This window comes from Triticum aestivum, chromosome 2B, assembly GCF_018294505.1.
Source record: "Triticum aestivum cultivar Chinese Spring chromosome 2B, IWGSC CS RefSeq v2.1, whole genome shotgun sequence".
Lineage (NCBI taxonomy): Eukaryota > Viridiplantae > Streptophyta > Magnoliopsida > Poales > Poaceae > Triticum > Triticum aestivum.
Genome location: NC_057798.1, coordinates 630,531,677 through 630,553,640, shown reverse-complemented (window position 1 = coordinate 630,553,640; position 21,964 = coordinate 630,531,677). Strand labels below are relative to the sequence as shown.

The following is a 21,964-nucleotide window of genomic DNA, read 5'->3' as shown; positions in this document are numbered from 1 at the left end:
ATTTTCCTTCACGGTGGAGTACGGTCAGTCAATGTAAATTGCTAAGTGGACACAGAGAACATATTAGGTTAAGGCTAGCCGTTAGATTAAGTTTAGTGGGACTAATCATGCGGTGGTAATGTATCCGTGTACGTTTTGTGGGGTGCACTTAAAAAAGATTATGTTTGCTCTTTTATAAGTAGTATAGATCACGGTGGAATACGGTCAGTCAATGTAAATTGCTAAGTGCACACAGAGAACATATTAGGTTAAGGCTAGCCGTTAGATTAAGTTTAGTGGGACTAATCATGCGGTGGTAATGTATCCGTGTACGTTTTATGGGATGCACTTAAAAAAAATTATGTTTGCTCTTTTATAAGTAGTATAGAAGATTTCGGAAAAACGCAGAACCGTTCATGTAAGATCGAGTGGTTGTCTTACATTTTTACATTTTTGAGGTGGATTAAAATCGAAAAGGGAAATTCACACAAGGGGAAACAGCAACGAGCCAAGAGCCCAGGAAGCTAGGTTCGGATCCGTGCGCTTCACGGGTAGTCCTGGTGGCCGACCGGCTGGTAGGAGGCGATGAACACGTCGCCGTAGACGAGCCCGGCGAGGCCGCCGCCGATGAGTGGCCCGACCCAGTACACCCAGTGGCCGGAGAAGTTGCCGGCCGCCACGGCCGGGCCGAAGGAGCGCGCCGGGTTCATGGAGCCGCCGCTGAAGGGCCCGGCGGCGAGGATGTTGGCGCCGACGATGAAGCCGATCGCCATGGGCGCGATGGTGCCGAGGGAGCCCTTCTTGGGGTCGGCCGCCGTGGCGTACACCGTGTACACCAGCGCGAAGGTGATTACGATCTCCATCACCACGCCCTCGACCTCGCTGATCCCGGACACGGCGTGCGTCGGCATAGGCTGCACCGTACATAGAAGCCAGTAAGTACTTTTCACGTGTGACGTGCAAAGATTTGTTGCAGACGTGTTCGTAAAAGGTACTGAGTTGAACGCCAACCTGGCCGTTGGTGACAAACTGCAGGAGGAGGCATGCCACGGTGGCGCCGAGCAGCTGGGCGACCCAGTAGAAGAGCCCGGTGAGGATGGTGACGTGGCCGCCGACGGCGAGGCCGAACGTGACGGCGGGGTTCAGGTGGCCGCCGGAGATGTTGGCAGCCATCGCCACACCGACGAAGAGGGCGAAGGCATGGGCGATGGCGATTGCCACAAGGCCAGCCGGGTCTAGCGCGCCACCCTGCGTTAGTTGCCCTGCACAAGAAGACCCTCTTTGGTAAGCGATGGAGTAAGCCAGAAGCGCAGAGCAGATCACCAGCTAGCAGGAGACACTCACCGTAGGAAATGGCGGACCCGACGCCGGCGAACACGAAGAGGAGGGTGGCGATGAACTCCGCGACATAGGATCTGACGGACGTGCCGCTGAACGAGTCGCCGAAGCTTCCGAATGCAAGCTTCACCATCTTGTACTCGACTGTTTTCTCAGCGAGGTCTTCAAGCTAAAGAGTTCGAACTCTGCTCTGATCACAGTACTACTGATGGATGACCTTCCCTCTGATTAGGCGCTCCTTTTATAAACGTGAGATGGCACTGATGGCCCCATATGCCCTGCCTAAAACACGCATTACAATATCATGGGCGGTGCTAAATGATCACCACAAGTTTAATGATGTAAGCATTAATGTTATTTTGTTGTTGATTTCGGCCGACCAACCACTCTGCTTGCTAAACTTTGTGTTTGTTGCAATTGTTTAGGCAGGAGCCATGTTATGATACACCACAAGACAGTGTGGAGAAAGAAGCCCCTGCTCTAAACAAATTATTGGCGGTGCATTGGCACGGCTGATGAACTGTTTTCTATGTAAGGTTGTGTCCTTTCGTCTATTGAAATTAGGTGAGATCATTTTAATGATTTATAAAACTTGTGAATGTTTTTTTTCCAAGGAAAACATTTTGATCGATTCATCAAGCATCATCCCAGTACAAAGAGCAATAGAAGTAAGAGAAACCTTACATCTAGGTCCGTAGACCACCTAGCGACGACTACAAGCACTATAGCGAGCTGAAGACGTGTCGCTATCATCGCCCCTCCCGCATCGGAGCTAGTCAAATCTTATTGTAGTAGACAGACACGAAGTTGTTGTGCCAAGTCCCCAAAGGACCAAAACAACAACTGTCGCCAATGAAGAGAAGCGTGGACCAGAATGATCCAACCTGTAGACACACGAATACAGATGAATGAATATTGGTCCATACAGATCCACCGAAGACAATCATTCATCAAATCCCATAGGGTTCGTCGGAGACACACCTCCACACGCCCTTCGACGGTGCTAGACACACTGCCGGAGCAGAGGCTTGCTGGGAAGAACCTTATTCCATATTTAGCGAGCGACATCGCATCGCCTTCATGAGCAGGATACAAACCATAAAAAAATTAAAAAACACCTAACACATAGCAAGAGCCCTCCCACCAGCAAGGGTTGGGATCCACCAGCCCTCCATGGCCCTAAAGCCAAAAGAGGCGAGGCAGATCGCTGGCGGGGGTGTGACAACCCTAGTTGCCGCAGTTGCTCGTGGGGAGGAGGAGGCCTCGTACTTTGACCGTAAACTTGTTTTTTTAGAAAAGGAGGAAGACCCCCGGCCTATGCATCTGGATGATGCATACGACCATTTTATTAATTATTGACACAAGACCTTACAAAGTCATACAACAGTAAGACTAAAGCCACCGTCTAAGCAATATCTGTCGCTACTCCTATCCAGTTGATGAAGGGACGCTGATAGTCTGGGTCTAATACCAAACAGACCTCGCAGCCAAACCTAACATCTAAGACCTGAGGTCCCAACCAGGACGCCTGCCGGGTATGGGCACCCACCAGTCCGGCGTGCTCCTCAACCAGGACGCCTTCCGAGAATGAGGCCGTCGTAGCCACCTGCCACCAATCCATCTTCAGAGCTGTACTGCTGCATCTACCTTGCCCGGTCTAGCTGCCGCCGACGCCACCACGACGCCAGACAGCGTCACCCTCCTGCGCGAATCCATCTTCGCTCATCGGGCGTTGAGTCTCCACTACGCCACGCCGCCGAGATCCGCCGTCATCAATGGGCAAGATGAAACAACGCTCCTCCTCTTGTCCCCTCCAACCAGCACTTGCTCCAAAACGATGCCACCAAGAGGGAGAACGACACCGAAGGCGCCGTCATCGTCCGATCCGGTAGACCCAGATCTAGGGTTTCCCCCAGAACTTCCGGATCAGGTTGACGTGACCTGCAATGACGATGCCTCGAGAAGGGAACGACGTCCGAGACGCTGCCATCGTCCGCCAAGACCGCAGTCAGGCGCGATTTTCACCGGAAGCCACGTCTTCCCGACCTCGCGGCTGGCTGGAACCAAGCGGAACCTTGCCACGAAGAGGCACGTCTCCGTCGGCACTCCGAAGGAGATCCGGCATCTCCGCACCGGCCCCTCCACGCGCCGCCGGGCAGCAGAAGGCCTCCCGCCGGCAGGTCCGATCGGGGCGTTGGATCTGCAGTCACCGCCGTCACCATCCCGACCAGAATAGCGCACCTCATCGGATGGGACGCTGCCACCGCCGCCGTCCATTCAGGGTCGCCGTTCCATCGGCTATGGTACTCCAGCCACCGCCGCACGGCCTGGGGTCGCCGCCTCAGCCGCCGCCTTCGGATCGCACGAGAGGAGCCACCCTTGCCGCCTCAGATGGGATCCACAGCATCCACACGCCCCAGGTGCGTTCGGCACCGGGCCCGCCGCCACCGCGGCCCACACCGACGACAAAAGGAGGCGCTAGATTTTCGGGGCCCCTGGCGTCGCCCAGGGGAGGCGACGCGAGGGGGAAACTTGTGAATGTTACTTTTATGTTTTTTCTGTGCTATGGTTCCTATAAGGAAAAGGTTTCATTTCAGGCACAAACTGCTTCGCTCTCTTCCCTTGGCGATAGAAGTGGCAGTTTCTACCCTCCTTTCGACGCTGACGAGGAGGTGATCTCCACCCCTCTTTATTCGCCGCTCTGGTGACTGCTGGAGGGAGTGGACTTAACCATGTGTATAGAGTATAGTATGAACCATTGTCTTGCCTAATTTCTAGAAACTCCTGAAAAATCTACTAAAATGAGGCGTGCCAGACCTAACGACGCGTATATAGATACATTGTTGTCACTTGGACGTGAAAGCCTTAAAAGGTGCTTATCTATAAGGGACCCTGTCAAGTTTTTCAATATGTGTTGTTTAGTGACATGAATCGTTTCTGTGCAGGTGTAGGTCTCAGCAATAGAACTAGTGTGTTTAGAAAGTTCAGAGACAAAACAAGTAAAATGTGTTCCCATGTATTATTCGTTGCGTTGTGTGTGGGTTTCTCCTTTTTTTTACAGAGGCATGTCAAATTATTCGTCTTTACAACTACTAAGCTCTCTAGAAAGGGCCCTCCCAGGTCGACCGTGGCTCTAGCAGGCGTGTGGGACCCACTGTTAGTGTCGACACACCTCTTCCTTCTGGCCGCACATACCCTCTCCCAAACTCCACAGCCCCTCGCTCATGTGTACCCATGTGTCGTCGTCCTTCTTCTGTCATAAAGATGGTGTCACTGCCTCGTTAGCTTCTCCAGCTCCAAAAGTACTGACGATCGACCCCACCTTGGTGTCCTCATAAGGGCATGGCCAATGGAAGCATCACTAGATGGTGGTCTCATGCCCTCCATGTAGGCTCGTATACGTGAAGCCATCGTTTGATGCAACTCTCACCCAACAGAAGCATCAGCTACCTATGGGTCCCATGTTTCTCCCTCTCTCTTACTTTTTCCATCTATTCTGCTTTCCCTTCCTCATTCAGGTACGCATCTACCAGGAGATAAACAATGTCCTGCTGCTAATCCCCACCTTTTTCCTTTTCCCTAACTTTTTTCCCGGGAAGCACCCGGCTCTTCTGCAGGCTACACTAGTACTCTGCGAGGCAACCATCCCTGACACCCGAACCTAGCTGGCCTGCGGGGCACCTGGTTGGGGCGACGCATTGGCCATGCCCTAATCACCATGTACAGCCATGCCAGTTGCCAAGTTCGGTTACAATTACATTGACAAGCATTGTGTGTAAAATGAGCTATAAATGATTATATGTATATAAACTAAAATGTCATTATTCTAACTATCTTTTAGTAGGACTCTTAAAACTCTCAAATTAAAAACACTAAAATATACTCCCTCGGTTCCATAATGTAAGACATTTTTTGACTCTAGTGTAGTGTCAAAAAACGTCTTACATTATGGGACGAGCTTTATTTTAAAATCGTGTGTTTATTACCAAAAGTACATTACTTTTTTATACCACCATACAAATATTGATATTCCATGTTCCGCTTGGCGGAGTAGATGATTATTGAATTTAGTAATTATTATTCCCTCTGATCCATAATAAGTGTGGTGGTTTTAGTTCATCTGAACTAAAACCTCAACACTCATTATAGATCGGAGAGAGTATTATTTATATTCCTTTTGTTTCTAAAAGATGAATCAAGAAGCAATAGAAATAGAAAAAAAAACTACCTCATCTTTTTTGGGAAAAACAACCGCAGAATCTCGGCAAATCTTTGACTAGCCTCACGCGGACGAAAATCGGCTACAGGCCCATCCATTCACCTCGTAGTTCACAGTCCTCCTCTCTCCAACGAATGTTGGGGAACATAGCAGAAATTCAAAATTTTCTACGCAACACCAAGATCAATCTATGGAGAGACTAGCAACGAGAGAGAGAGGGAGTGCATCTTCATACCCCTGAAGATCGCTAAGCGGAAGCGTTACAAGAATGCGGTCGGTGGTGTCGTTCACGAAGCGATTCAGATCGCGGCCGAATCCGATCTAAGCACCGAACAACGGTGCCTCCGCGTTCAACACACGTACATCCCGGGGACGTCTCCTCCTTATTGATCCAGCAAGGGGAGAGGAGAAGTAGAGGGAAAAATCCGACAGCACGACGGCATGGTGGTGATGGAGCTCGTGGTTCTCCGGCAGGGCTTCGCCAAGCACTACGGAGGAGGAGGAGGTGTTGGAGGAGGGAGAGGGCTGCACCAGGGGAAGGGTGCGGCTTCCCTCTCTCTCCCTCACTATATATAGGGGGAAGGGAGGAGGCGGAGGCGCCCTAGGGTTCCCTAGGGGAGGGGCGGCGGCCACAGGGGAAACCCTAGATGGGTTTGGGCGCCCACCCCCTAGGAAACTTGCCCCCAAAGCCGGGAGGGGTGGCTGCCCTAGGGGTGGCGCCCCCACCTCTCCTACTTACGTGAGATGGGGTGGGAGGGGCGCTCAGCCCCTTAGTGGGCTGATGTACCCTCTCCCCTTGGCCCATAAGGCCCCCCAACGCTTGCCCAGGCCTCTAAAACCCCTTTCGGACACGCTGGTCATCACCTGGTACCCCCGGAACAATTTCGGACTCCAATACCCTTCATCCAATATACCGATCTTCACCTCCGGACCATTCCGGAGCTCCTCGTCATGTCCGGGATCTCATCAGGGACTCCGAACAACCTTCGCTAACCACATACTATTTCCCATAACAACTTTAGCGTCACCAAACCTTAAGTGTGTAGACCCTACGGGTTCGGGAACCATGCAAACATGACCGAGCCGTTCTCCGGTCAATAACCAACAGCGGGATCTGGATACCCATGTTGGCTCCCCACATGTTCCATGATGATCTCATCGGATGAACCACGATGTCAAGGATTCAAGCAATCCCGTATGCAATTCCCTTTGTCAATCGGTATGTTACTTGCCAGAGATTCGATCGTCGGTATCCCAATACCTCGTTCAATCTCATTACCGGCAAGTCACTTTACTCGTTCCGTAATGCACGATCCCGTGACTAACTACTTAGTCACATTGAGCTCATTATGATGATGCATTACCAAGTGGGCCCAGAGATACCTCTCCGTCATACGGAGTGACAAATCCCAGTCTCGTGCCAACCCAATAGACACTTTCGGAGATACCTGTAGTGCACCTTTATAGCCACCTAGTTACGTTGTGACGTTTGGTACACCCAAAGCATTCCTACGGTATCCGGGAGTTGCATAATCTCATGGTCTAAGGAAATGATACTTGAGATTAGAAAAGCTTTAGCAAACGAACTACACGATCTTGTGCTATGCTTAGGATTGGGTCTTGTCCATCACATCATTCTCCTAATGGTGTGATCCCGTTATCAATGACATCCAATGTCCATGGTCAGGAAACCATGACCATCTGTTGATCAACGAGCTAGTCAACTAGGAGGCTCACTAGGGACATGTTGTGGTCTATGTATTCACACATGTATTGCGGTTTCCGGTCAATACAATTATAGCATGAATAATAGACAATTATCATGAACAAGGAAATACAATAATAACTATTTTATTATTGCCTCTAGGGCATATTTCCAACAGTCTCCCACTTGCACTAGAGTCAATAATCTAGTTCACATCACTATGTGATTATAATGAATCAACACACATGGGGTTTGATCATATATCGCTTGTGAGAGAGGTTATTAGTCAACGGGTTTGAACCTTTAAGATCCGTGTGTGCTTTGCAAATCTCTATGTCATCTCCTAGATGCAGCTACCACACTCTATTTGGAGCTATTCCAAATAACTGTTCTACTATATGAATCCGGTTTACTAGTCAGAATAATCCGGATTAGTGTCAAAGTTTGCATCGGCGTAACCCTTTACGACGAACTCTTTTACCACCTCCATAATCGAGAAAATTCCTTAGTCCACTAGTTACTAAGGATAACCTTGACCGCTGTCCTGTGATCCATTCCTGGATCACACTTGTACCCCTTGACTGACTCATGGCAATGCACACTTCAGGTGCGGTACACAGCATAGCATACTGTAGAGCCTACGTCTAAAGCATAGGGGACGACCTTCGTCCTTTCTCTCTTTTCTGCCGTGGTCAGGTCTTGAGTCTTTCTCAATACTCCCACCTTATAACATGGCCAAGAACTCCTTCTTTGCCGATCTATTTTGAACTCCTTAAAAATCTTGTCACCGTATGTATTTATTTGAAAGTACTATTAAGCGTTTTTTATCTATCTTTATAGATCTTGGTGCTCAATGTTCAAGTAGCTTAATCCAGGTCTTCCATTGAAAAACATTTTTCGAATAACCCTATATGCTGTCTAGAAATTCTACATCATTTCTGATCAACAATATGTCAATAACATGTACTCATCAGAAATTCTATAGTGCTCCCACTCAGTTCTTTGGAAATACAAGTTTCTCATAAACATTGTATAAACCCAAAATCTTTGATCATCTCATCAAAGCATATATTCCAACTCCGAGATGCTTACTCCAGTCCTTAGAAGGATTGCTGGAGCTTTGCATACTTGTTAGCATCTTTCAGGATTGTCAAAACCTTCTGGTTGTATCACATACAACCTTTACTCAAGAATATCGTTGAGGAAATAATGTTTTGACATCCTATCTGCAAGATTTCATAAATCATGCAGTAATTGCTAATATAATTCCAACAGACTCTTAGCATCGCTACGAGTGAGAAAGTCTCATCGTAGTCAACTCCTTGAACTTGTCGGAAAAACTCTTAACGACAAGTCGAGCTTTCTTAATGGTGATACTTACCATCATTGTCCGTCTTCCTTTTAAAATTCATCTGTACCCAACAGCCTTACGACCATCAAGTAGTTCTTCCAAAGTCTACACTTTGTTTTCATACGTGGATCCTCTCTCGGATTTTATGGCCTCGAGCCATTTGTCGGAATCCGAGCCCACCATCCCTTCTCCATAGCTTGTAGGTTCATTGTTCTCTAGGAACATGACCTCCAAGACAGGATTACCGTACCACTCTGAAGCAGTACATGTCCTTGTCGTCCTACGAGGTTTGGTAGTGACTTGATCCAAAGTTTCATGATCACTATCATCAACTTCCACTTTAATTGGTGTAGGTGCCACAGGAACAACTTCCTGTGCCCTGCTACACACTGGTTGAAGTGATGGTTCAATAACCTTATCAAGTCTCCACCATCCTCCCACTCAATTCTTTCGAGAGAAACTTTTCCTCGAGAAAGGACCCGTTTAAGAAACAATCACTTTTGCTTCCAGATCTGAAATAGGAGGTATACCCAACTTTTTTGGGTGACCTATGAAGATGCATTTATCCATTTTGGGTTCGAGCTTACTAGGATGAAACTTTTTCACATAAGCATCGCAGCCCCAAACTTTTAAGAAACGACAGCTTAGGTTTCTCTAAACCATAGTTCATACGTTGTCATCTCAACGGAATTACGTGGTGCCCTATTTGAAGTGAATGCGGTTGTCTCTAATTCCTAACCCATAAACGATAGTGGTAATTCGATAAGAGACATCATGGTATGCACCATATCCAATAGGGTGCAGCTATGATGTTCGGACACACCATCACACTATGGTGTTCCAGGCAGTATTAGTTGTGAAACATTTCCACAATGTCTTAATTTCATACCAAACTCATAACTCAAATACTCATCTCTATGATCATATCATAGACATTTTATCCTCTTATCACGATGATATTCAACTTCACTCTGAAATTACTTGAACCTTTCAATAATTCAGACTTGTGCTTCATCAAGTAAATATACTCAGCGTCTACTCAAATCATCTGCGAAGTAAGAACATAACGATATCCACTGCGTGGCTCAACACTCATTGGACTGCATACATCAAAATGTATTACTTCCAACAAGTTGCTTTCTTGTTCCATCTTACTGAAAACGAGCCTTTTCAGTCATCTTGCCCATGTGGTATGATTTGCATGTCTCAAGTGATTCAAAATCAAGTGAGTCCAAATGATCCATCTGCATGGAGTTTCTTCATGCGTACATACTAATAGACATGGTTCGCATGTCTCAAACTTTTCAAAAAACGAGTGAGTCCAAAAGATCCATCAACATGGAGCTTCTTCATGCGTTTTATACCAATATGACTCAAATGGCAGTGCCACAAGTAGGTGGTACTATCATTACTATCTTATATCTTTTGGCATGAACATGTGTATCACTACGATCGAGATTCAATAAACCATTCATTTTAGGTGCAAGACCATTGAAGGTATTATTCAAATAAACAGAGTAACCATTATTCTTGTTAAATGAATAACCGTATTGCGATAGACATAATCCAATCATGTCTATGCTCAACACAAACACCAAATAACAATTATTTAGGTTTAACACCGATCCCGATGGCAGAGGGAGCATGCGATGTTTGATCACATCAACCTTGGAAATACTTCCAACACATATCGTCACCTCGCCTTTAGCTAGTCTCCGTTTATTCCGTAGCCTTTTATTTCAAGTTACTAACACTTAGCAACTGAACCGGTATCTATTACCATGGTGCTACTAGGAGTACTAGTAAAGTACACATCAATATAATGTATATCCAATATACTCCTGTCGACCTTGCCAGCCTTCTCATCTACCAAGTATCTAGGGTAGTTCTGCTTCAGTGACTGTCCCCCTCATTACATAATCACTTAGTCTCGGGTTTGGGTTCGACCTTGGGTTTCTTCACTAGAGCAGCAACTGATTTGCCATTTCATGAAGTATCCCTTCTTACCCTTGCCCTTCTTGAAACTAGTGGTTTCACCAACCATCAACAATTGATGCTCCTACTTGATTTCTACTTTCGCGGTGTCAACCATCGCAAATTGCTCAAGGATCATCATGTCTATCCCTGATATGTTATAGTTCATCACGAAGCTCTAATAGCTTGGTGGCAGTGACTATGGAGAACCATCACTATCTCATCTGGAAGATTAACTCCCACTCAATTCAAGTGATTGTAGTACTCAGACAATCTGAGCACATGCTCAACAATTGAGCTTTTCTCCCTTAGTTTGCAGGCTAGGAAACTCGTCGGAGGTCTCATACCTCTTGACGTGGGCACGATCTTAAAATCCCAATTTCAGCCCTTGGAACATCTCATATGTTCTGCGACGTTTCAAAAATGTCTTCGGCGCCACAATTCTAAACCATTTAACATTACTAAACTATCATGTAGTCATCAAAACATGTATGTCAGATGTTCGCAATATCCACAGACGACGTTCGAGGTTCAGCACACCGAGCGGTGCATTAAGGACATAAGCCTTCTGCGCAGCAATGAGGACAAGCCTCAGTTTACGGACCCAGTCCGCATAATTGCTACTATCAACTTTCAACTATATTTTCTCTAGGAACATATCTAAATAGTAGAACTAAAACATGAGCTTACGACATAATTTGCAAACACCTTTTGACTATGTTCATGATAATTAAGTTCATCTAATCATATTATTTGATGAACTCCCACTCAGATAGACATCCCTCTAGTCATCTTAAGTGATACATGATCCGAGTCAACTAGGCCGTGTCCGATCATCACGTGAGACGGACTAGTCATCTTCGGTGAACATCTTCATGCTGATTGTATCTACTATACCACTCATGCTCGACCTTTCAGTCTCTTGTGTTCCGAGGTCATGTCTGTACATGTTAGGCTCGTCAAATCAACCTAAGTGTTTCGCGTGTGTAAATCTGGCTTACACTCGTTGTATGTGAACGTTAGAATCTATCACACCCTATCATCACGTGGTGCTTCGAAACAACGAACTTTCGCAATGGTGCACAGTTAGGGGGGACACTTTCTTGAAATTTTAATGAGGGATCATCTTATTTACTACCGTCGTTCTAAGCAAATAAGATGCATAAACATGATAAACATCACATGCAATCAAATAGTGACTTGATATGGCCAATATCATTTTGCACCTTTTGATCTCCATCTTCGGGGCTCCATGATCATCATCGTCACCGGCATGACACCATGATCTCCATCATCATGATCTCCATCATCGTGTCTCCATGAAGTTGTCTCACCAACTTATTACTTCTACTACTATGGCTAACGATTTAGCAATGAATAAAGTAATTACATGGCGTTATTCAGTGACACGCAGGTCATACAATAAATAAAGACAACTCCTATGGCTCCTGCCGGTTGTCATACTCATCGACATGCAAGTCGTGATTCCTATTACAAGAATATGATCAATCTCATACATCACATATATTTCATTCATCACATCCTTCTTGGCCATATCACATCACACGTCATATGCTGCAAAAACAAGTTAGACGTCCTCTAATTGTTGTTGCAAGTTTTTACGTGGCTGCTATAGGTTTCTAGCAAGAATGCTTCTTACCTACGCCAAAACCACAACGTGATATGCCAATTGCTATTTACCCTTCATAAGGACCCTTTTCATCGAATCCGGTCTGACTAAAGTGGGAGAGACAGACACCCGCTAGCCACCTTATGCAACAAGTGCATGTCAGTCGGCGGAACCTGTCTCACATAAGTGTACGTGTAAGGTTGGTCCGGGCCGCTTCATCCCACAATACCGTCAAAACAAGATAGGACTAGTAACGATAAGCATATTGAACAAAATCAACGCCCACAACAACTTGTGTTCTACTCGTGCATAGAAACTACTCATAGACCTAGCTCATGATGCCACTGTTGGGGAACGTAGCAAAAATTCAAAATTTTCTACGCAACACCAAGATCAATATATGGAGAGACTAGCAACAAGAAAGAGAGGGAGTGCATCTTCATACCCTTGAAGATCGCTAAGCGGAAGCGTTACAAGAACGCTGTCGGTGGAGTCATTCACGAAGAGATTCAGATCGCGGCCGAATCCGATCTAAGCACCGAACAACGGTGCCTCCGCGTTCAACACACATACAGCCTGGGGACGTCTCCTCCTTATTGATCCAGCAAGGGAAGAGGATAAGTTGAGGGAAAAATCCGACAGCACGACGGCATGGTGGTGATGGAGCTCGTGGTTCTCCGGCAGGGCTTCGTCAAGCACTACGGAGGAGGAGGAGGTGTTGGAGGAGGGAGAGGGCTGCGCCAAGGGAAGGGTGCGGCTGCCCTCTCTCTCCCTCACTATATATAGGGGGAAGGGAGGAGGGGAGGCGCCCTAGGGTTCCCTAGGGGAGGTGCGGCGGCCACAGGGGAAACCCTAGATGGGTTTGGGCGCCCCCACCCCCTAGGAAACTTGCCCCCAAAGCCGGGAGGGGCGGCTGCCCTAGGGGTGGCGCCCCCACCTCTCCTGGTTACGTGAGATGGGGTGGGAGGGGCGCCCAGCCCCTTAGTGGGATGATGTGCCCTCTCCCCTTGGCCCATAAGGCCCCCCAACGCTTGTCGGGGCCTCCGAAACCCCTTTCGGACACACTGGTCATCACCTGGTACCCCCGGAACAATTCCGGACTCCAATACCCTTCGTCCAATATACCGATCTTCACCTCCGGACCATTCCAGAGCTACTCGTCATGTCCGGGATCTCATCCGGGACTCCGAACAACCTTCGGTAACCACATACTATTTCCCATAACAACTCTAGCGTCACCGAACCTTAAGTGTGTAGACCCTATGGGTTCGGGAACCATGCAGACATGATCGAGACGTTCTCCGGTCAATAACCAACAACGGGATCTGGATACCCATGTTGGCTCCCACATGTTCCACGATGATCTCATCGGATGAAGCACGATGTCAAGGATTCAAGCAATCCCGTATGCAATTTCCTTTGTCAATCGGTATGTTACTTGCTAGAGATTCGATCATCGGTATCCCAATACCTCGTTCAGTCTCATTACAGGCAAGTCACTTTACTCGTTCCATAATGCATGATCCCGTGACTAACTACTTAGTCACATTAAGCTCATTATGATGATGCATTACCGAGTGGGCCCAGAGATACCTCTCCATCATACGGAGTGACAAATCCCAGTCTCGATTCGTGCCAACCCAACAGACACTTTCGGAGATACCTGTAGTGCACCTTTATAGCCACCCAGTTACGTTGTGACGTTTGGTACACCCAAAGCATTCCTACGGTATCCGGGAGTTGCACAATCTCATGGTCTAAGGAAATGATACTTGAGATTAGAAAAGCTTTAGCAAATGAACTACACGATCTTGTGCTATGCTTAGGATTGGGTCTTGTCCATCACATCATTCTCCTAATGATGTGATCCCGTTATCAATGACATCCAATGTCCATGGTCAGGAAACCATGACCATCTGTTGATCAACGAGCTAGTCAACTAGAGGCTCACTAGGGACATGTTGTGGTCTATGTATTGATGTCTACTACACAATCTTCTTCTTGTAGACGTTGTTGGGCCTGCAAGTGCACAGGTTTGTAGGACAGTAGCAAATTTCCCTCAAGTGGATGACCTAAGGTTTATCAATCCGTAGGAGGCGTAGGATGAAGATGGTCTCTCTCAAGTAACCCTGCAACCAAATAACAAAGAGTCTCTTATGTCCCCAACACATCCAATACAATGGCAAATTGTATAGGTGCACTAGTTCGGCGAAGAGATGGTGATACAAGTGCAAAATAGATAGTAGATATAGGTTGTTGTAATCTGAAATAATAAAAATAGCAAGGTAACAAGTGGTAAAAGTGAGCGTAAACGGTATTGCAATGGTAGGAAACAAGGCCTAGGGTTCATACTTTCACTAGTGTAAGTTCTCTCAACAATAATAACATAGATAGAACATATGACAAGCCCTCAACATGCAACAAAGAGTCACTCCAAAGCCACTAATAGCGGAGAACAAACGTAGAGATTATGGTCGGGTACGAAACCACCACAAAGTTATTCGGATCGATCTATAAAAGAGTTCGTACTAGAATAACACCCTAAGATACAAATCAACCAAAACCCTAATGTCACCTAGATACTCCATTGTCACCTCAAGTACCCGTGGGTATGATTATACGATATGCATCACACAATCTCAGATTCATCCAACCAACATAAAAGTACTTCAAAGAGTGCCCCAAAGCTACTACCAGAGAGTCAAGAACGTGTGCCAACCCCTAGGCAATTGGTTCATGGATGGAACCAGCAAGTTGGTCACCAAAACATACATCAAGTGGCACATGATATCCCATTGTCACCACAGATAATCACGGCAAGACATACATCTAGTGTTCATAAAAAGACTCAATCCGATAAGATAACTTCAAAGGGGAAACTCAATTCATCACAAGAGAGTAGAGGGGGAGAAACATCATAATATCCAACTACAATAGCAAAGCTCGGGATACATCAAGATCGTGCCATAAAAGAACACGAGAGAGAACACGAGAGAGAGAGAGATCAAACACATAGCTACTGGTACATACCCTCAGCCCCGAGGGTGAACTACTCCCTCCTCGTCATGGATAGCACCGGGATGATGAAGATGGCCTCCAGTGATGGGATCCCCCTCCGGCAGGGTGCCGGAACAGGGTCCCGATTGGTTTTTGGTGGCTACAGAGGCTTGCGGCGGCGGAACTCCCGATCTATCTTCTGTTCTGGAAGTTTTAGGGTACGTAGGTATATATGGGTGCAGGGGGTACGTCGGTGGACCTCCGGGTTGCTCACGAGGTAGGGGGGCGCACCCAGGGGGGCGCCCCCACCCTCGTGGGCAGCCCGGGACTCCCCTGACGTGCACTCCAAGCCCATCAGGTTGGTTTCCTTTCAAAATTAACTTCTCCAGTTGATTCCGTTCCGTTTTGACTCCGTCTGATATTCCTTTTCCTCGAAACACTGAAATAGGCATAAAACAACAAATCTGGGCTGGGCCTTCGGTTAATAGGTTAGTCCTAAAAATAATATAAAAGTGGATAATAAAGCCTAATATGGCCTAAAACAGTAGATAAAGTAGCATGGAGCAATCAAAAATTATAGATACGTTGGAGATGTATCATGTATTCACACATGTATTGCGGTTTCCGGTCAATACAATTATAACATGAATAATAGACAATTATCATGAACAAGGAAATACAATAATAACCATTTTATTATTGCCTCTAGGGCATATTTCCAACAACGAACCAGAGGACCTTGTCGCCTTTCTCGTCTGCCATACCCCGGCGAGTGAACCGGCGACGACCAACGTGACGTAGGTGACCGACTCCTCCATTCCTCTTCTGTCTGACTCTGCGACACCTCCATCTTCCGGCCTTCCACGGTTCCACTTATCTCAACCTTTTGCCAACACCTTATGAATTAATAGAAAAGGTGCTAATATTTTCAACACCTTATGCCAACTAAATGTGCCATAAAAACATTCAATTTGCTATGCTTAAAACCTGGCATCACATTTTTAGAAAAAAAAGATGGATTAAAAAGCAATAAAAATTTAAAAAAAACTACCACCTTTTTTAGAAGAACTACCTCTTTGTATGTGTGTGTGTGTGTGTGTGTGGAGAAAACAGCCTCAGAATTATAGCTGGCCAAATGGGCCTTTTTTTCGGGTCGGCCCGTGAGCACGCGCGGCACGGCCCGTCTTGGGCCAGGCACGACACGGGCTAAACGGGCCGGGCCCGGCACGCGGCACGCCCTGGGCCGTGCCTGGGCCTGGAGGCTGGGCACGCGGGCCGACACGGCACGACCCGATTATGTTTTTTTTATTTTTTTATACATCTATATATGGCCCAATATATAAAAATAGGCTAAAAAACACTCAGTGCGTCAAATAACAGGCTGAAAATATGCGGCCCACCGTGCTAAACGGGCCAACGTGCCGGCCCGTTTACTAACTGGGCCGGGCCTGGGCCTGGGGGCGCAGCACACGGGCCGGCACGGCACGGCCCGTATAATAATCGTGCCCTGGCGGGCCGTGCCGGGCCAGGCACGATTACGATGGGCCGGGCCGTGCCGGGCCGGGCCGGCCCGTTTGGCCAGGTATACTCAGAATGCCGGCAAATCTTTGGCTAGCCCAACGCAGAGTAACATCGGCCTACAGCCCATCCATTCGCCTCGCCATTCACACAGTCCTTCCTCTCTCCGACGGACCCGAGGACCCCGTCGCGGTTCTAGTCTGCCAACCTCCGGCGAGCGAACCGGCGAAGACTAACGCGACGCAGGTGAGCGGCTCCTCCCTTCCTCTCCTGTCTGACTACCTCGCTCTCCGGCACCTCCGTCTTCCGGCCTTCCACTTATCTCAACCTTTTCCCTTGGCTGTCCGTGCTCTGTAGCGAGGACGCACCCCACCTGCTCGACGGAATGCTCCCCTAGGAAGCAGCTCAAGAACAGCGAAGCACCGTCCGCGGCGGAGATGGACGACGTCCTTCCCATCGTCATCTCGTTCCTGCCGGCGCACGAGGCGGTGCGGACGTGCGTGCTCTCCCCACGCTGGCGCCACTTTTGGACATCTGCGCCCGGTCTCCGCATCACCGCCGTCGGGGACTTCGGGAGCGCCGATAAGTTCAATCAGTTCGTAGACCGCCTGCTCTTCCTCCGTCGCCACTCAGACTGCCCACTGGAGTCATGTGAGTTCGATCTGGACGACAGGGAGTTCGGTTTCAACTCCATCTCGTCCTTTCAGCATGTGTATCGCTGGAGCCTGCAGTCTGCTTTAGACTGCAATGTCCGGGTCCTTCGGTGCAGTTTCACGGACACCAACCCCAACTTCCGCATGCTTCCCGAGCAACTATCTGAATATCCAGAGCCTCTACTCTCCCAGCACCTCACTGGGCTAGAGCTCCATTGCATCCGCTGCGCTCTTGATTTCTCGGGCTGTCCAGTGCTAGTGGACCTTAAGATGGAGCAGTGCGTCACACATGCTGCTGAAATGTTGTCTCCATCCTTGCGACAGCTGAGTATGGTCTGCTGTGAACTCTCCATGTGGCATCGTACTCAAGTAACCTTACCGAATCTTGTTCGCTTGGAATTAATTAATTGTGCTGGTAGACTTCCATTACTTGAAAGCTTGCCATCATTGGAAACGGCGGTTGTTGATCTTGGGGAGTTTTCTGAGGATCGGTGTCCTGTGTCAGGCTGTCTTGATGATGATCCATGCTTTGGTTGTCATTTTCATTTTGAGTTCATTGCTCAACGCGGAAGTAGCTACTTCTTCCAGGGTTTGTCTCGAGCCAAACACCTAGAGTTGTTAGCTTCCTATAATGATGCGGTATGTATGCTTGCAACCCCTTTATTTTGTCTTCTTATGTTATATCAAGAACCATACCATCAACTAACGTGCATGTACCCAGTTTATGCTCTCAAACTGTCATACTTATTTCCGTACCAGAAATTATCAACCAACATCATAATTCAGTCAATTTTAGTGCAGTCACATTCATTGTCTTCAATCTATGTAGTTACTCGAAACTGGTTCAGGAATCCCCTCATGATCTGATCTTTTTGTAATTTGATAATTGTCATTAACTTATACTAATTCCAAAATGGTACCTTTACTATGACAAATATATAGAAATTTTTTGACACACAAAATATATACATGCTACAAATCTTTTCCATTATTTGCTTCTAGTTACTATGGAAATTTCAATCTCTAGTTCTCTACCGAAATGATTGGTCTCATTCTGTACATAAAGGAACCAGCCGGCTTACTCGATCTCGATTATTTGCATGTTGTGTAGTTCATTTTTCAAAGAGATTTGAAGTGCCGCCCGACATTTCCCATGTTAAAGACTTTGATACTCAACGACTGGTGTTTGCATGCTGACCTCAGTGCTGTGATTCATTTTATCCAACACTCGCCAAATCTTGAGAAGGTTACTCTTAAATTTGCTGAGGTATATCTTTTGTGGATGGATAGCTGTGTGTTACCAAAATTACGTCACATGGCTGTTTGACTCAGTATGATTTGTCTGTCTAGGAATTTGATTCTTCAATGGTGACAGAAGGAGATAACAGTTTGTTGGAAGGAACATTTTCATCTGACCATCTTAAAATGGTTGAAATCAAATGTTTAAAGGTTGATGGAAGAATTAACAAAATTCTCAAGATCCTGAGTGCTTGTGGCATATCACTGGAAAAAGTCAATATCCGACAAGCCAATACAAGTTCCTGACCTGGATGTGAGTTAAAAGTATCGAACTGTGTATGCTTCTTCTGTTTACGCTATTTTCCTCTGCATGTTTTACTTATAAACGGGGCAAAAGAGAACCTCAAACTTAAAATAACTAATTATTTGAATGTATGTGGAAGAAACATAGAAACTACATTCGTGAAAAACAGTGTAGTTTTGCTTATAAACGGGTCAAAAGAGAACCTCAAACTTAAAATAACTAATTATTTATTTGAATGTATGTGGAAGAAACGTAGAAACTACATTCGTGAAAAACAGTGTAGTTTTACTTATAAACGGGGCAAAAGAGAACCTCGAACTTGAAATAACTAATTATTTATTTGAATGTATGTGGAAGAAACATAGAAACTACATTCGTGAGAAACAGTGTAGTACATTTATCTAACTGGTAAAACCTGTCCAAAATTATACCATATCAGTTTGGGTTAATTTACAATATTGCACTCATTTTTATTGAATTTGCTGCCATTCGGATTCCACTTATGAAAACTAACGTCTGAGTATCTTATTCTTCACTTGAGCTATGGTTCCTGCTCTGTAGTGTATGGGTGCCCTTGTCCATGAAAACTTTCCATTTTTATGCAAAAGCTGTCTGATGGTCGAAATGAACTATTATATTCTGCAAAATATCCCATATATTTTGATAATCCTCCCGAGTTGATTGTGTTGTTTGAATACTTGTACAAGTTCTAATTTTGTGTGCACAGGTTCCAGCCTCAGCTAAAGGTAAGAAGATGCGGTCTGCTGGTCTTTCCAACTTTCTTTGATTATTTGGAAACGTAACGATCAAAGCTTTATTATGGGCATGATGTAGCTGTCTGCCGTAAATCCGTGAATGGTTTTGCAAGATAACTTGTCTTGATTATCTTGGATTATTTTGCAGTCTCTTATAATGCACCTAATTGTTTGAATATTTGGCAACCCTCTGTCATGAAGATAATCATGTTTGCTTGTGGTGCCATGAATGAGGTCATAAAGATGTGAACCACGAATTCTGTGTGTTAATTAGAAGTTTGACTGAAGTCATAGCAATGATAATTCCTGTGCTCCAGTCCCTCATCAAGTCAGTGAACTTTGCCATTCACTCATGCAGGTTTCGGTTATGCTTGTAATGTTCTGAAAGGAAACAGAGCTGCGAAGATTTGTCTTCCAAGAGAGGAAATTGAGAAGATTTGCACTGTTCATGGATTTACGATGAATGCTGGCTGTCCTGTTTGGAAACCTCAATGAGTGAACTCTCCTTCTTTCCAAACGCATGTTGCAATGTGAGCTTCCATTGTTGTTGCTTGCCTGTGATGTATTCCTGATGAATGTTGACTGTCCAGAAACGCATGTTGCTATTTTGGGGTCTTATGATGGCTTGTGTCCAACTGTGTGAGCTGCCAAAGAGAACTCGTCTTCGTAGTGATGAACGTTCTAACACCGTTTCCTTGTTGGGGCTTGCTTGGCTGTGATGGATCATGGAACATGCTTTGGAGCTTGCTTTCTTTAGACGACCTTCAGCCAGTCAGCCTTTATGTCTGTGACAAAGCCTAGTTTTATTGATTTTATCGTTGAAATTTAAAAGAATTTGATAGCGAGCCCTCTGATTTGGTTATCATGACGGTGGTGGCTGGAACAAAAAATCACCATTAAGACAGGATAGATAGAACCGGTGACAAGGCATATGTGTTGAACCGCATAATAGAATGGCGAGTGCTACAAATCATTCGACTGATTTGTGGGAACATAAGCCGCCTCCAGGGCCATTAGATGCGCACCATGATGACAGTCGATTTGGCCTCTTGCGGGATCCTACATCGCTCTCCAGCAGCACATGCCCCCCTCCTAGGAAGAACGCCACCTAGCCGTTTCAACACAACACCGGGACACTGCCGGCGAGCTCTTCATTGCAGCTCCGGTGAGATGCATCGCAGCTCCGAGACTTCCGGTAAGCGCTCCATTGCAGTGTCGGGAGCGCCGGTGAGCTCTCCCTTGCAACACCGGGAGGGAGCACCGGAGAGCTCCATTGCAGCTCCGGTGAGATGCATCGCAGCTTTGAGACCTCCGTTGAGTACTCCATTGCAGCGTTGGGAGCGACGGCGAGCTCTCCATTGCAACATCGGGAGGGAGCGCCGGATCGCTCCATTGCAGCTCCGGGGAGATGCATCTCAGCTCCGGGACTTCCGTCGAGCGCTCCATTGCAGCGTCGAGAGCGGCGGTGAGCTCTCCATTGCAGCGGCGGGAGGGAGCACCGGCGAGCACTCCATTGCAGCGTCGAGAGCGGCGGTGAGCTCTCCATTGCAGCGGCGGGAGGGAGCACCGGCGAGCGCTCCATTGCAGCGGCGACGAGATGCATCGCAGCTCCGAGACTTCCGGTGAGGCTCCATTGCAGCGTCGGGAGCGTTGGCGAGCGTTCCAATCCATTGCAGCGGTAGTGAGCTCTCCATTGCAGCGCCGGGAGGGAGCGCCGGCGAGCTCTCCATTACAGCCACGCAGCACCACCGAAGTTGCTACCCCGCCGTCATAGCAGGACATTGCAGTAATTTGCCGTCGCTGCTGCACAAATCACCGCCCGCCACCGCCGCCGTCGCAGCAATGGTGGTGCTGCAAAAAAAAAAACAGGTGCTGCAGGCCGCGACGGGGCACACCGGAACCTTGGAGCCGAGGGGCGGAGTCGCCCTGCCCCGACCTTGCAACAGTCGTGCTGTTGTCATCGCCAACGTCGCCCTTCCCCTTTCGCAGTCACAGCCCGTCAAGGATGCGGAAGTGATTTGGTTGCGTCGTCCTCTCTATGTTTGACGGGGTTGGACGGAGGATGCATCAAGGTGCCTGCCGGCGGCAGCCCCTGCCGATTCCTAACTGCTGTGGTGGTGCTCTCCGTGGGTCTTCTCCTCTGGCTCGGGGGAAGAAAATCAGTAACGCTACATCGACGGAAGGTTACGGACATTTTACGGGGTGATACTGATTTGTCAAGTTGTGATTGGATTAAGGGGGGAGGGATGGGCCCCACCCGGGTGAAAATCAGGGGGGCTGGAGAGATTATTAGGAAAGGGCC

The 21,964-nt window shown here is 47.2% G+C and overlaps 2 protein-coding genes across 4 annotated transcripts; one reads left to right on the top strand and one right to left on the bottom strand.

Moving 5' to 3' along the window:
• Positions 1-371: 371 nt before the first annotated feature.
• On the bottom strand, positions 372-1,540 carry LOC123041819 (aquaporin TIP2-3). Its single transcript, XM_044464379.1, has 3 exons — positions 1,324-1,540; positions 991-1,241; positions 372-893 (listed from the first exon to the last, which is right to left on the bottom strand). Exons 1-3 carry the CDS (start codon positions 1,448-1,450, stop codon positions 525-527), a joined length of 747 nt encoding a protein of 248 aa, XP_044320314.1. The 5' UTR covers positions 1,451-1,540; the 3' UTR covers positions 372-524.
• Positions 1,541-16,815: 15,275 nt separating this feature from the next.
• On the top strand, positions 16,816-20,278 carry LOC123046398 (putative F-box/FBD/LRR-repeat protein At5g22610). 3 transcript variants are annotated; one of them, XM_044469759.1, is made up of 5 exons: positions 16,816-16,957; positions 17,069-18,003; positions 18,476-18,631; positions 18,715-18,916; positions 20,021-20,278. In XM_044469759.1, the coding sequence occupies exons 2-4, from the start codon at positions 17,149-17,151 to the stop codon at positions 18,907-18,909; spliced, it is 1,206 nt and encodes a 401-aa protein (XP_044325694.1). In that variant the 5' UTR covers positions 16,816-16,957; positions 17,069-17,148; the 3' UTR covers positions 18,910-18,916; positions 20,021-20,278. The 3 variants fall into 3 exon arrangements, with proteins under 3 accessions (XP_044325694.1, XP_044325695.1, XP_044325696.1); XM_044469760.1 differs by having other exon boundaries at positions 18,715-18,939; XM_044469761.1 differs by lacking the exon at positions 20,021-20,278 and adding an exon at positions 19,635-20,011.
• The last annotated feature ends 1,686 nt before the right edge of the window (positions 20,279-21,964 follow it).

Coding starts and splice junctions, on each gene's coding strand:
- LOC123046398 (XM_044469759.1), top strand. CDS start 17,149: ATGGACGACGTCCTTCCCATCGTCATCTCGTTCCTGCCGGCGCACGAG. Junction 18,004..18,475: donor TAGCTTCCTATAATGATGCG/GTATGTATGCTT, acceptor CATGTTGTGTAG/TTCATTTTTCAAAGAGATTT. Junction 18,632..18,714: donor TTACTCTTAAATTTGCTGAG/GTATATCTTTTG, acceptor TTGTCTGTCTAG/GAATTTGATTCTTCAATGGT.
- LOC123041819 (XM_044464379.1), bottom strand. CDS start 1,450: ATGGTGAAGCTTGCATTCGGAAGCTTCGGCGACTCGTTCAGCGGCACG. Junction 1,242..1,323: donor CGGGTCCGCCATTTCCTACG/GTGAGTGTCTCC, acceptor CTTCTTGTGCAG/GGCAACTAACGCAGGGTGGC. Junction 894..990: donor AGTTTGTCACCAACGGCCAG/GTTGGCGTTCAA, acceptor TGTACGGTGCAG/CCTATGCCGACGCACGCCGT.